General features: G+C 55.2%; 2 protein-coding genes across 2 annotated transcripts; both read left to right on the top strand.

Moving 5' to 3' along the window:
* Positions 1-92: 92 nt before the first annotated feature.
* On the top strand, positions 93-5,110 carry LOC117641650 (gustatory and odorant receptor 63a-like). The gene is made up of 8 exons (XM_034379145.1): positions 93-1,075; positions 1,277-1,432; positions 1,676-1,930; positions 2,115-2,306; positions 2,753-2,839; positions 2,937-3,008; positions 4,023-4,112; positions 4,191-5,110. The coding sequence occupies exons 1-8, from the start codon at positions 890-892 to the stop codon at positions 4,290-4,292; spliced, it is 1,140 nt and encodes a 379-aa protein (XP_034235036.1). The 5' UTR covers positions 93-889; the 3' UTR covers positions 4,293-5,110.
* Positions 5,111-6,468: 1,358 nt separating this feature from the next.
* Positions 6,469-13,795, top strand: LOC117641178 (proteoglycan 4-like; the record flags this gene model as incomplete). Its single annotated transcript, XM_034378318.1, has 4 exons — positions 6,469-7,957; positions 9,649-12,228; positions 12,320-12,705; positions 12,792-13,795. Coding segments are annotated over 4 exons (4,659 nt in total), but the record flags the coding sequence as incomplete, so codon positions are not given.
* Between the last annotated feature and the right edge of the window lie 261 nt (positions 13,796-14,056).

The raw sequence follows: 14,056 nt of genomic DNA, 5'->3' as shown, positions 1-14,056 counted from the left end.
TGATGCATTCAGAAGACCGACATTTCATTCCCCGAGGGTGCAGAACATCGGGCTGCTCAATTCCTGTGCAGTGGCCTACCTGCCAGGCGTGCAACCCCGTGCCGTTTTCTGGAGTGAGGCGGGAACCTGGGGAATTATAACAAAGTTCGAAGTGCGGCCCTAGGCACGTATTCAAGCGAGGCAAAGCACTCGCGTTTTCTTGTTTACAAGGGCTGTCTGTGTTATCTTTCCCTTTCGTTGAGCTCCACCTCCAAGCTAGCCGCCGTCCCTGCCTGTCCGTCCAGGACGATGGCCACACCCACGGGGGCGTGCCACCATTGCCACCCCGTCAAACGGGCGTTACTTGGCGCCAGTTCCACTCTGCATAGAAGGGGCGGTCCGCGGCAACGGGGCAGTACACAACGCAGGACTGGGCGAGCGCCGCCACATTCCACGGCTGCTAGTACGATGCTAGGGCGGCAGACGCAGACCATGGCGCCGCCAACGTCCTGGGGGTCCAGGTCGACGAAACCCGCCTCTCGGCCCGCTCTCGTCGTGCTGGGGCCGGCTCGGCCGTGTCGGCTGGTACCGCGCCACTCTACAACAACTTCACTACATGCCTCACATGCACGCCCCTTCTTTGACGGCCTCCAGCCCGTGGCCTACGCAGCGGCCATGTACGGCCTCGTCCCTATCGGACTGCGGCCCGGTGAGTGTGCGGTGTGACCAACGTGGGCATTCGAGTACTACTTACCTTGAGTGGCAGAATAAACTATGCCGAGGGCCATGGTCTCCCAGTGGATTTCCAACCCACCATAGTGACGCTCGTGAAGCCAGCCCCTAGGCTGGCAGCTAGAACCCGTAACAAAGTCAGTCAAAATCTCGACTTCCAATTCTAAAAGTGACTTTAATGGACAATCTGTGGAATAAATGCAAAAGGAACGTCTCAAGAAGGTCGCTCTATCGGAGATATTTTCTTGTAGTTCGAGTCTGCTTCGACCCCAGGAGGTCCACACTGCTCTACGCAGTGCTAGCGCAGGGTGTGGTCTTCTGGTACGTGGTGGAGGCCTGGCAGCGCAGGGTACCCGGCGTCAAGGTGGGTCTTTGCATGAATGCAGTGAATGCAGTGAATGCAATGAATGCAGTGAATGCAGTGAATGCAGTGAATGCAGTGAATGCAATGAATGCAGTGAATGCAGTGAATGCAATGAATGCAGTGAATGCAGTGAATGCAGTGAATGCAATAGAGATGGTGGGCAGAGCGTGTCTGGAGACTGCCTCATGAAGTAGTGTGCAGGAGCTGGCAGAGGACGAGACCAAGTTCGGAGACTGGGCGCACAAGTTCGTCGCGGCGCACTCCATGGTGCACCTGACGGGCTGGCTCATAGTGCCCACCATGTGGATTGAGGCACGCCGCATCGCACGGCTAGACGGTCTGTGCAAAGACCTTATGGTGAGTTGTCTCTGCCATCATTTTCTCAATCGTGGCTCTACATGTGCACTTCACAGTGAAAACGTTCCCTACTTAGGTACTGAAAACGTTCGAAAACGTACGTACTCGATGCCTACAAAGACATGTAAACGTGTACGGAAACAAGTACGGACGTTCCATGCAAGTTGTTTACCAGACTTGTTCCGTACTTTTTCCGTACTTTTATCTCACAGTGTTTGAAATTTGGCGGCCAACCCGTTGTAGAGTGACTTCGGGCACGTGCTTGCGAATACGGCCAGGCCACGGCGAGTCCTGGCGTGGATAGCCGTCCCCGTGGTCTTGGTGCCGCTCTTCGAGACTGGTTGGATGGCCTTCGTGGAGTATAGCTTCGCGGGGGCAGCCGATGCTCCCGTGCACGTCTACATCAACGGCCTGCTCGTGTTCGGCGTCGCCATACCCACGCTGTGCTGCTTGCGCGTGGCAAAGTTCGCCAACAATCTAGCTCAGGCATTACGCTGGGTACGTTGCGGAGAGTCAAAATGAAATGACTTTTAGCAGAGCATCCCAATGGCTCAAATCATGTTTCAGCCGGCACGGTCAGTTTATCTTGTTAGGAAGCACAAAAGTGCTTGGTGCGCGCTGAGGCTGAGTCCCTGGCCGATGTTGGCGCTGTGCTCCGCTCACTGCTTTCACATTTTTTTAGGAACTTGTGCGGGGCCAGGTAACGCCGCAACGCGCTGTGGCATACCGTGACGCCTGGATGCGCCTCTCGAACCTCAACGGCCGCCTGGTCGCCACCCCGATCAGCCTGTCCTTCGTCGTGGCCATGATCGTGTTCCTCGTCACCCTGCACCTGTACGAGAGCCTCGAGAAGCTCACGTCTAACCAGGCACAAGTTAGTGATTTCCATAAGCATGGACCTCGTGGTTCTCTGCTTTTCGGATCCGTGCAACGTTCAAACGAATGTGACTCATATAGCACTCAACGGTTTGCGGGACGAGGTCACTAAACGATTAGTGGTACAGTTACTCGGGATAGTCTTTTAAACGCCCAATTTACTTCCTATTTTTAAATTGAGATCGGCTCAAGATATCATGGGCTTTGTATCAAGAAGCTGAATTGCTTCAGTTTGAAGTATTCATACATGTGCACTTCATTTTTCACCTAGAGCTTACTTACCACCTGAAACTCGAGGCTGGAGCATGCCTCGCGCGCTCACATTAGTTGGCCGGTACCATCCCGTACACGCCAAGAATGCCCCAGGAGGAGTTTACACGAATCATCGGTGTAGTGGAAAGTGTGTTTGCTCATCGATTTTCCACGGCGCTTGTTTGCCCCCAGTCCGGGATAACGGAGGCCTGCCTCGGTTTGCCCTACTTGCTGCTACTCTTCTTGCTGTGCGACATACCCCATCGTTCAACTGAAGCGGTAAACAGAACCGCAAAGAAGTCGAAAGCAGTCAACTTTTGGTTGGTTCTTGGTCGGGCCTCCTCTCAGTTTGGAATGCTTTGTCAATTTGACGCAGGTTCGACAGCGGTTTCTCGACGTCCTGCAGATGCCGCACACACATTTGGTTGACCCTTTGACTCATGAGCAGGTACGTCAGGTACACAGGGACGGAGTGGGACGTCCGAACTTGTGTTTGCGAAATGCATTTCACTTTTAAAAATTAAATTGGAACATCATTAGTTTCGAAAAGACACTTTTTTGTACTAAATCTGCTTGAAACTCATTCAAAAAAGAAACAAGAGAAGTTTCCAATTTTTCCAAAGATCAAAGGCATTTTTTCCAACAAGCTGCCCGGGAATGTCCAATATTTTTTTAACAGTGCAGCAGCCCGAAAGGCGAGGATCTTCACAGTGCACCTCCGCTATGCAGTCGCGACAGTGCGCGGTTGCCGTCCCGCCGCGCCGCCTTGAGCGTAGCCGTGCTAGCCGCGCTAGCCGTGCGTTGGCGGCTTACTTGCCACGCCGCCGTTTGATGACGCAGACTTAGTTTTGCCGATCCGAAAAAAACGCTCTGCAGATAGAAACTGGCTCATCGGCTCTGTGCAAGAAAGGGAAAATTCCTGCTCTGAGATCAAGTAATTAATGATTTCAATAGCAAAGATACTTTTGTAACCACTGGAGCCTCAGTGAAGACATATTGCTATTAAATTGATAACGACAAACCGATGACAAAGTAACAAAGTGACCTTTGCAAGTTGAGGTGGGAAGAACAGGCCCCAAAGAAAATTAATCACACATTTGTCGCTACTTAAACATTTTTATTACCAGTGTAGATAGAGGGACTTACGAAGCAAGCTCTGTGAAGCGAGACTCTAACGCGCCGCCAGGTCGGGTTCTCTCGTTCCCGATGATACCGGTGGGAGCCAACGGCGTGCTCCGGGCAAGCACGCAGCCCGACTGGGACTGTTCCCGAGCAGGCTCGACAGGGGCGTAAGAGGGGCCTTACATTGGAGGGGGCAACCGAACTTCGCTCCCCCAATCCCCTCCGTCACGCAACAGCTGCAACGGGGCTTGCTGGCTATCAGCCGAAGGCGTGCTGGGGGAGACCTGGTATGTTCAGGACGGCGACGACGAAAACTCAGTTTCGATTTGCGTGTCAACAGCTCCATCAGTTCCTCGAGATAGTGTGGTGGAACACTTCATCTACGGGGATCGGTAACTACTTTGAGCTGAAAAGGGCGTCCTTCAACGCGGTGAGTGAAATGAGGGGCCCATGCGATGCGTGATGTGATGTGCCCGAGAGTGCCACCCTGCTATTCTTGTGTACTCAGATCATCGCAGTGGCGTTCACCTACTCCATGGTAATGCTGCAGTTCCACCTCAGCATCAACTCGCCCTGCCGTCCAATGGGGAACGTGACCAATCCAGTCTGAGTCGCTGCTCCCCGCCGCGGCGAGAGACTCCACGACAAGACTCCACTCGTCAAGTCTTTTCTCTACATTTTGTTCAAATTTGTATGCATCAAAGCACCTTAGTACCTTGAAAGACTCCCAAAAGTGCTCTTGGAACGAAAATTAGAGTGCCGCAGTGCCGATAAGAGACTTTGGAATCTCTTTAGGAGTCTCTCTGCGAGTCTCTACAGTCTCTCTACAAGTCTCTCTTTCCTCGAGTCTCTCTACGCCGCGCAGAGCCTGTTACGCGAGTCGATGTCGCTTGGCCTCGGCAGCAAGAGAGAGCCCCGCATACCGAACCCGCCGAGCCCTCTCCGCCAGCTGGCCCGAGTCTTGGCAACACTGCCGGCAGTACGGAGGGTCGCCGAACAATACAATGTTTATGACAATCACGATGCTCCGAACATGCCACATAGTGGCTTCACTTTTGGAAAAAGCGTTCGACTCAGTACAGTAGCGATCAAATCGTAAATGTTGGCGGAGACCGCAAGAGAGTCCGTTGTCTGCCACATGTGTTTATTTTTAGTCCTGGGATCAATAAATGCCAGTGAGGTGGGGCAGAGGAGTGTGAGTAATTCAGAGGAGTACCTGTCAGGCAATCAATTGCTGCACCGTCGATCGGAGGGTGGGGCGTGGGAGGTGGTACACTGCAAGGGGTGCATTGCAGCGCTGCAGTTGCTGCAGTGCAGCGCAGGAGGCGGCGAGAGCCGAGAGCGGCCGAAGTGGGCCGAAGGGAGCCGAAAAGAGATCGGGGGCGGGGACTGGCGAGAGGCTGCGTCCAGAGCGACTCCGGGGCGAGCAGAAGCATATCGATCGCTCTCTTTCGCTCTCGCGGCCGCGGTCACGCCAGAGCGACGGCGAGAGAGAGACGGAGAGGCCCGCTAGGCACGGATGTTGCGCAGTCGCCCCGAGCCCAGCCGAGCCGTGCCGAGTCGCCAGATCCCGCTGTGCTCGGCGCCGTGGCGTGGCGCGGCGTGGCACGGTGCGTTGGCCTCTCCTCGCCTCCCCCCCTCCCCCCCCTCGTCTCTGGCCGTCAGTTTGTGCTGCGGCACCGTCGAGGAAGCACGCTCACGCTGCGTGGCGTCGTGTGCCGTGCCGCCGCGCGACACCGCGCCCATGTCAGCTGCCGTGTTCTAAGTCAAAAGTCAAAACACCCTTCGCCGTTCGAGGACGCGATACGCCATGCAGGACGCCGTGCAGCACTCCGCCATCGCCTCGAGACAGCGAGAGGACAGCCAGCAGGGGCTCGCGGCGCTCTGCACTACCGTCAGGTGAGAAGCCTGTGTGTGTGTGTGCGCGCGAGTGACCTGGCTAGCTCTGGGAGTGCAACCGAGTTTTCAAACGATTGTTTCGACAGGCAGACGTGCTAGTTTCGAGTTTTTGGCAGTGTTTACTTTTGCGGCCGAAACCAAGTTAACGTCGGCAAGGAAAGGAGGTCGGGTTTTCCAATAATCCTGGCGTTTGTGTGCGAACTTCGACGCTCCTCTGCCACTCTCGGGCTCGTCCACGGGCACCCTAACCTAAATTCCGGCGGCTGTTTCCATCGCCTCTGGCCTCTGGCTTGCCTGCGACGCGGAAACAAGCCAGACGCAGCGCGAGTGCGTCCCCTGCCACCGTTTTCCACCTCCACGCATGTGCTTTATCTTTGTGGACTGGAAAAATACAAAACTCATTTCTAGTATGTTTGTTGTAGTTGTTTCTTTTCTGTGTATGTTTACAAAACAAATGAACACTGAAAAGTGTCAACAACATTATGAAGTTGAAAAAAATAAAATAGAATATCGTCTTGCCTTTTATAATTTGTCATTCAATTTATCATTCCCAGTAAAATTAGTTTTAAGGAGTTATGTGGTTTTTGGGGGCTTCGTGTCGAGCTGTCAAGCTGTCTGTCAGCCGGCAGCGACACGGTCGGGCAGCTGGCGCTCAACGAGAGGGTCACCCAGGCAGGGTCGCCCTCTGATAAAGCGAGCTTCCTGACTGGAAAAAATGAGTGCTGCGTGTTGCCACTGCGCTGAGCTGTCCTGTTGAAATGCGACCGTTTCTGTCCGCAGGTGCCGAGATTGAGGCAGCCGGGCTGCCAGCCAGCATGGTGCGGGTCCAGAAGAGGGCGGCGGCCAGGACCGCGGCGCCGCCCTGGCCGCGGGGGCGGCCGCGACGTGGGCCCGCGGCCGTGGGCCCCACAACGCCGCGCTCTCCCCGCCGAGGCGGCCGAGGCCCCGTGGGGCTCGCAGTGCAGGGCGTCACTCCCCAGAGGAGGGGGCCCTTCCGGAAGCCGTTGTCGCAGAGGAAGCTGGCCGTGCTGTTCGGGCGGGAGGGCTTGCCGAGTCCCGAGGGAGGGCACCCCGAGCTTGCCGTCGACGCGTCGCCCCGGTCCACCACCAGCCCAGCGCCCAGACCACTGCCCCCGACTCCGGACACCGCCGGGGCCGAGCCGCCCGCGCCTGCACTGTCTACACCGCCACCAGGACCGCCACCAGGACCGCCACCAGGACCGCCAGCGCGTTGCCCTTCTTGCCTGCGCCACGGCGTGCCGCGCGCCGCGCACGCCCCCTGCCCCTACGAGGCGTGCCGTGACTGCTGGCTGTGCCGCGCCGGGTCTTCTTACTGCAGGCTGTTGGAGGAGCACGGGGTGGACAAGCTCTGCACCGTGTCGCTGCGGGCCCTGCAGGTGGACTCCATCGTCGCCGCTCCGAAGCCTCGCCAGCCTGTCCTGGAGGACGTCCAGCCCTCGCACCAGGAGCCTCTACTTGCACCGTCGCTCGCCGTCCTGGAAGTACGACAAGAAGGTCGACAGCCTCTACGACCCATCTTCCGGCGGCAGTCGGATTCGGAGCTTTGCCGGCCGTCATGGCGGACGCCCTCGCCGCGGCTGGAGCACTCACTTCACGCCCAGAGAGGGGCACCCGGCTCGCCCGCTTCGAACCGTGCGACCCAGCACGCCCAGCACTCGACGGAGGCCCTAGAGAAAGCCGCCTCGCCCACGCCCGTGGACGTGCCCCTGACGGTGCAGACGGGCGGCGACATGGAGTTGCTGGTGAGCTCCGCGGTGCGCGCCGCCCTGGACTTGCTCAAGTCGCCCGTCAGCAAGCCGGCGGCCATCGTGGCGCCGCAGCCGAGGCCGCCGAGGCCACAGCCGGCGCCGCAGCCGCGCGTGCTGGGCCCCATCAAGGTGCGGCGCAGCAGCGGCGGCAAGGACCCCTTCCTGTCCAGCCTGCTGGTGCACAGCCCCAGCGGCCCCAGCCCTGGCAGCCTGGGCAGCCGCGGCGTGTACGTCGTGTTCAAGTCCAAGAGCGAGCCCAGGAAGCCTGTGCGGAAGGTTGCCGGCCAGAAACGCATCCGGCGCCAGTCGGCTTCCCCTTCGGACCTGGACCGCTCCGAAGACGTGTTCAGCTTCCCCAGCGGAGAGGAGAACGAGGCCGAGGGACTCAGGGCGCTGCGCGCGCTGCGCAAGCGGCGCCGGTCGCGGCCGCGCTGCGCACGCTGCTGCGTTCACGACGGCGCAGTGTTCGTGAGGCGCCACGGCGAGGACATGTGCCCCCACCGGTCCTGCACTTGCAGCAAGTGCGAGTTCCTGCAAGGCCTGTCCCAGAGCCTCATGCCCAAGTCGCCTCGCCCGCGGGCACCTCGTGGACTACACACAAGTCAAGGTACAGTGTAATGAATGTTTGATTGAGAATTGGCATGGATGGTAGAATACACTCAGATGGACAGTAAGACTGTCACTACAGTACCACCTTCAAATTGAAAATTGCGCTGTGTATTTGTCTATAAAACTGTTTAATTTTACTGTGTTTGTGGTTTCCGGTGATTGAAGTGAAAGCTGTCTGTCCAGATTTAGAGTTATGACCAATTCTCAAAGCCGCAACTGCAACTGCAACTATTGATTAGCTTTTATATAATTCCTCCCGGAACTGTATCAAAGAAAACTTCTCTTTTAGTGGAAACGGTCTAACATCATTGATTTTTCACAGCCTTTTATTATATTGTTACACAGTAGGGAAAAATGCACAAAGCTTAATATAGCTTTCAGTATTATGAAGTAGGTTAGGTGCACTTGTAACCACTTTCTAATTCAGTAATCTTAACGGTATTCACATGTTCGTTTTTGATAAAATTGACATGGGTACTGCTTAAATTATTTGAAAGGAGTTTTCTTCTCTATGCAGTTGATATGTAATTGATTATGTATAGGAGCAGAGACATAAATAATTTACAGGATGATTCAAATTGAGCCTGCGTGATTGACGACAGCAGTCAAGGCATATATAATTTCAATGAAATGAACCAACCGCAGTGTCCTTATGACTTGCTGCCCCTTTCCTAACAAGTATTTGTGGTGATCCGAGGCAACTTCTGTTAAGTTTACAGAAATCAGTGGTTTCGGTGAATCATAATGATTAGTTTGATAATTGATGAAGGCTTATTTTCCTAAAGAAATACTGTTGCTTATAACTTCTAGTATGTTTAACTTTTCAAAAGCTATTAGAGAATTCGAGGAGTCTTATTTGCTATTAATATCAAATCAACTGAATTGCCTTTCTGGTAATAAGTGAGCTGTTTAGCTGCTTAGTGAGCCTGCACTGCACTGTTTCAATAGGATCCTTCCACCGCCTTACCTTCTCATAGCTTCAAAGAGGGTTATTGTACTTTGAACTTAACTTACAACATGTTTAAAATGAACAGGCTAACTGCATAGAACATTATTATTTATGATTGCATTGAATCAGTAATCAAGTAGTAAAAGTATTTATGCTTACTCGAAGAGTAGTTACGTACTTTTTACTGTACATGAAAAACCTCGGAAAAATCCTTATGGTCTTCTGTTTCTCTGTGATTATGGCACATATTATGAAATAAAATGTATTACTTTCATGACAAAGCGGAACGTAATGCAGATTCAATCTTATCAATGTAATTGTGATGCTTAAACATTCACCTCAGAAATTTCCGAATTGCAAAAATTATGACAAAGTTGCAATTTGGTGTGAGTTCCAATTTTGAAATGAAGACTGTACAACTTAAGTTATCATTTTTAAAAGTAAAATCAGTCAGTGTTAATGATAATAATAATAACTCTCAAAATGAAATGGTCTGATTGTAAGTGCAAAATATTAATTTGAATTCTACCACAATGATCAGGCTAAAGACTTTGTTTTCTGTCATTGTCTGTTCAGGCAATTGCAATTTACGTAATATTAATGCATCGGATTGTTTCCAAAACTGCAAAGCCTGTCAACAGCTGTCATCTTAGTGAATAGGAGTAGCTATAAACAGCAACAGCTGCGTTTGCAATGCCGTCACAGTGCCTTGACCTGCCTCTCTGCCTTGCCTGTTTCAGGAAGAGATCGTGCGGCCTCCTCGCCACGCTCTGCTGCATTGGCGCTGAGGGTGTCCGCGGACAACGTGGCATCGGCGACGGTTGCCAGTGCAAGCGACAACGGGACGCTCTTCGCAGCCTGCCACCCTGCATTGCCGCCCCGGCTGGTGTCCGAGACGAGAACGGAGTCGACTCCGACGGCGACCGCCAGCCCCGCGCCGCCAGCCCTGCCCTGTCAGCACGCTGCGTCCCCGGGCAGCAACACTTACTCGCTTACTCAGCAGGAAACGGAGTCTCTGTCCGAAAACGTGATCCGGCCCTCGGCAACCGTCGAGCCATCTGCTTGTCCGATGCCGCCAGGTGGGCAGCTCGAGGTCGCTGGCGTGGATGCGAGGGTGGACGACGAGGAGGACGGCGCCGACGACGACCTCGTGCTGCACTTGGACTGGGAGGCGTTGATTGAGGCTGACGACCTCGTCGCCACCATGGAGGACGGTTTGCCTGCACCCACCGTGCAGTCCCCCACTGTGAGTGCTTCAGACGCAGACGAAGCCGAAGAACTCCCTGCCGACCCTTCTCCCGCTGCCTCACCCTCCACAACGGCCCCGTCGCCCCCCGCCGTGACTCCCACGACCCCCTTGCCGGGCCCCGAGTGCCCCGCTTCAACCATTCCTTGCCAGACTGCAGACACCACTTCCCCCGTTTCCCCCTCAGTTCCTCAAGCCACTGAAGAAGACGCCCCCTGTGCATCCCCCACACCTGCCGCGACTGTCGCGGCGGACGAAGCCACCGAAGCCACCGCCAGCGTCAAGGAAGAACATCCCAACTGCATGGTGGCCTACATCTGCGACGAGAACGCCATGGACGTGCACTGTTCGGAGTACACCTGCCCGTGGTGCGGCATGGCGTTCCCCAGCGAGGCGGCTGCCGAAACTCACGCTCTGAAGCACGCTCAGAGTGAGGACGACGACGTCATCGAAGAAAGTACTTTCACCAACCCTCTGACCGTCAAACTGGAGCAGGACGACGATACTGATGATGACGAGACCGTTGAAGTTGACGAGGCAGTAGAACGTGACGAGACTCCCGACTTAATCGAAGATTTTTGTTATCTTTCCGGCGTGAACCCTGTGCTGAAGTTGGAGAGCGACGACATAGTCGAGGAGTACTTTTCGCCTGCGGTGACCCCGGTGACCATCAAATTGGAAGAACCCGACGGCGGTGACCTCGGCATCGCAGAGCTGGAGAACGACAGCCTCAGCGTCGAGGATCACGTCATCAAGGAGGAGCCCCTGGTCGCGGCGGAGAACGCCAGCCCAAGCCAGGCAAGCGAAGCAAGCGGAGCCCCGGCCGCCGAAACACCGACACCTGCAGCCTCCTCTGCCGCCTCCCCTGCCGCCTCCCCTGCCGCCTCCCCTGCCGCCTCAGTTCCAGCCGGCGCACCAACCACGGCCATGGGCAGCACTACGGGCTATTTCAGGCAGATGCAGGCAGGAGTCATCCAGGTTCACCGGATTGTTCCACCTTCTAATGTCATCCCCCAAGAGAGATCCCTTGAACTCAATGACCAGCTGAGCCGATTTTCACCACGGATGCCGGGGCAAGTTCAGCTGCGCTGGGATGGCAGTAAAATGAACTGGGTGCTCGCGTTCCCGAGAGTGACAACTGCGGCGCCTTCACCCACGCCGCCCACATCGACGTCCACGTCAGCTGCCATGTCTGCCCCAAGACTTCTGCGTCGGGCAGCGGCCACATCGGCGGCTACATCGGCGGCTTCATCGGCAGCTTCATCGGCGGCCAAATCGGCGGCCAAAACGGCGGCTACAACGGCGGCTACAACGGCGGCTACAACGGCGGCTACAACGGCGGCTACAACGGCGGCCACAACGGCGGCCACAACGGCGGCCACAACGGCGGCCACAACGGCGGCCACAACGGCGGCCACAACGGCGGCCACAACGGCGGCCACAACGGCGACTTCAACGGCGGCCACCTTGGCGTCGACGTTGACATCTAACCGAGCCAGGCCCAGAATATTGTCTAGGGTGGCGCAGACATCTGCTTGTAAATCTGCGCCCGCACCTGTGCCCACGTCTGCTCATATCTCTGCCACCACTTCTGCGCCCACATCGGCCCCCACGAGGGCGTTGTCGTCTGCGGCGAGGGTATCCCAGCCCTCGTCAGCGGGCCTCTCGCGGGTGCAGCTGCCTGTTGTCGAGCAGCCCACGTGCGTCGACTGCCCCAAGTCCGTCTTCCCGTCCAAGGTGGCCCTGGCCAGGCACCGCCTGACGCGGCACGCCGTGGCGACGTGGTTTCGCTGCCCGTGCTGCAGCGAGTCGTTCGACTCGGCCACGGCGCAGCGAGTGCACGTGGCCACGACGCACGCCCTGCCCTCCACGTCGTGCCCCAAGTGCCTGGACCGGCTGCCCTCCACCTTGCTGCTGCGCGCCCACCAGATGCTGGTGCACGAGGAGACGGTCCCGGAGGGCCTTCCCTGTCCCGCCCCGCGCTGCCACGCCGTGTGCCGCACCCTGGCCGCCTTCAACAAGCACATGGCCTCGCACCCCGACCGCGCGTCGCTGCTGGTGTGCTACTTGTGCCGTAAGTTTTCCACCCGCACGCCAATGGGCCTTCGCTCTCCGTCCCCGCCTCTCTGTCCCGCCATTCTCAGCTGGTTTTGTTGCTGTTCCAGGCGCCTCGACCGAGACCGTGGAGAACTTGCTGCGCCACGTGCGCAGCCACGTGGACGAGCTGCGCGACCTCCACTGCAACGTGTGCGCCGCCTGGTTCCCGGCCGCCGACCTGCTCCAGGCGCACGTTCGCCACGCCCACGGCGGCAGGCCCGTCTTCCAGTGTCCGCAGTGCCCCGCCAAGCAGTACACCAAGGGCCACTTGCTGACGCTGCACATCGCCAAGTGCCACCCGCTGGCGGACTGCTCCCACAAGTGCGTGTGCGGGTTGGGCTTCTCCGCCCCCGACGCGCTGGTCCGCCACGCGCGCGTCTCCCTCCACGAGGCGTCCGAGGTGGTGAGGGCCTACAAGGAGCGCGGCGACGACGGTGTCTTCTCTTGCGGCGTGGTACGTGTCCCAATCTGCAGTGGACTTTCTGGAGGTCGTGCTACACCGGCTGTGCTGTGATTAAGTTTTCGTCTTGATGTCGGCAGGATCGGCTCGGGGTGGGGTCGCTGATGTCCATGGGCCGGGTCGCGCACCTGGTGACGCTCATGCAGGACGCGGCGTTGGTGCAGCGGGACCTCGAGGCCTCGCGCACGCCAAGGACGCCGACGGGGACGCCGACGGGGACGCCGACGGTCACCACGAGGGCGTCGACCTCTCTGAAAACGGCAGCCACTCTGACTCGGCGCTGAGAGCCACTGAAGCAATCCAGGCCTTTCAGCGACCTTCCACTCGGTCTTTTCAACACCCTACCCTTTCCAAGCAAGCCAGTTTGGATCACTGATGTTAAATGCATTAGCAGTTTTTGTTCATTTTAGACTGAACATAGTATTGTGGTTGTTACAAAGTTGCGCTGACTGCCAGACTGCGTGTCCTGTTGTACAGTATGTTTATGTGATTGGAAGTGATTTACTGTCTGGTATGAATCACCAAAGTAGACCCATCATGTTGATTTTTGAACAAGTAAGATCATATCAATAAAGTTGATAGACATATCTATAGTTGGCTTTAAAATTAGAGCCAAATATTTAACTTATTTTTTTGTTGACTAACAATTGTTAGAAATCTGAAGGCATTCCTCCATTGTGAAGGAGAATGCACCACAAGTCAAATTCTGTGAGATGAGGATTGTTTTATCTTGTTTTGTTTTTCAGGGTAAGAATTGTCTGAAAGTCTTAATGACTCTGGTTGTTAAGTTTCACACCGTTCAATGTTTCCCAATGAACTTCCATATAAGAGTGTAAAGATGTTTACCATTTTTGTTCTCTTTTGGTGTCTGTGATAAATTCTCTCATTGTATTGAATTGTACTGAAGTCATATGTTTTCTTAACATTTCTCTTTACTGACAAAATATTGCAGTAAGTAAGTCTGATATTTATTTGTATAAGTATGTATATTTAATTTATTAATTTGAGTTGTGATGTTATTTCTATTTTAAATGGTCTGGAGGAGATGTAACGAAATACAATGTTATTACAATTAGCAAACAAAGTTTCTTTTTTAATTCATATTATTTGGGTGGAAAGGGGGATACATTTTGAGAAGAATTGTCAGCTAAGCGAACATGAAGAAGCTCATAAAAACGGCGGGTGACAAGTTCTGGTGCACTTTCGGATCCTGAACTTGTGCCGGCAACAGCAGCTAAATCCTGAAAGTCAAACCAGTTCACATTTTTAAAATACTGGAGCTTGAGACAAAATGTGAATGTCTATGACAAAGCCGATAATGGCTTAAAACAGAACCATCAGTCAA

Source organism: Thrips palmi, unplaced genomic scaffold, assembly GCF_012932325.1.
Source record: "Thrips palmi isolate BJ-2018 unplaced genomic scaffold, TpBJ-2018v1 HiC_scaffold_15, whole genome shotgun sequence".
Taxonomy (NCBI): Eukaryota; Metazoa; Arthropoda; class Insecta; order Thysanoptera; family Thripidae; genus Thrips; species Thrips palmi.
The sequence above is the reverse complement of the archived record's forward strand: the minus strand, read 5'-3'. Positions and strand labels throughout refer to the sequence as shown.

Excerpts from the sequence above, each read along its gene's own strand:
- LOC117641650 (XM_034379145.1), top strand. The coding sequence starts at position 890 with ATGGACAATCTGTGGAATAAATGCAAAAGGAACGTCTCAAGAAGGTCG. Across the intron at positions 1,076-1,276 it reads GCAGGGTACCCGGCGTCAAG|GAGCTGGCAGAGGACGAGAC; the intron begins GTGGGTCTTTGC and ends AGTAGTGTGCAG. Across the intron at positions 1,931-2,114 it reads TAGCTCAGGCATTACGCTGG|GAACTTGTGCGGGGCCAGGT; the intron begins GTACGTTGCGGA and ends ACATTTTTTTAG.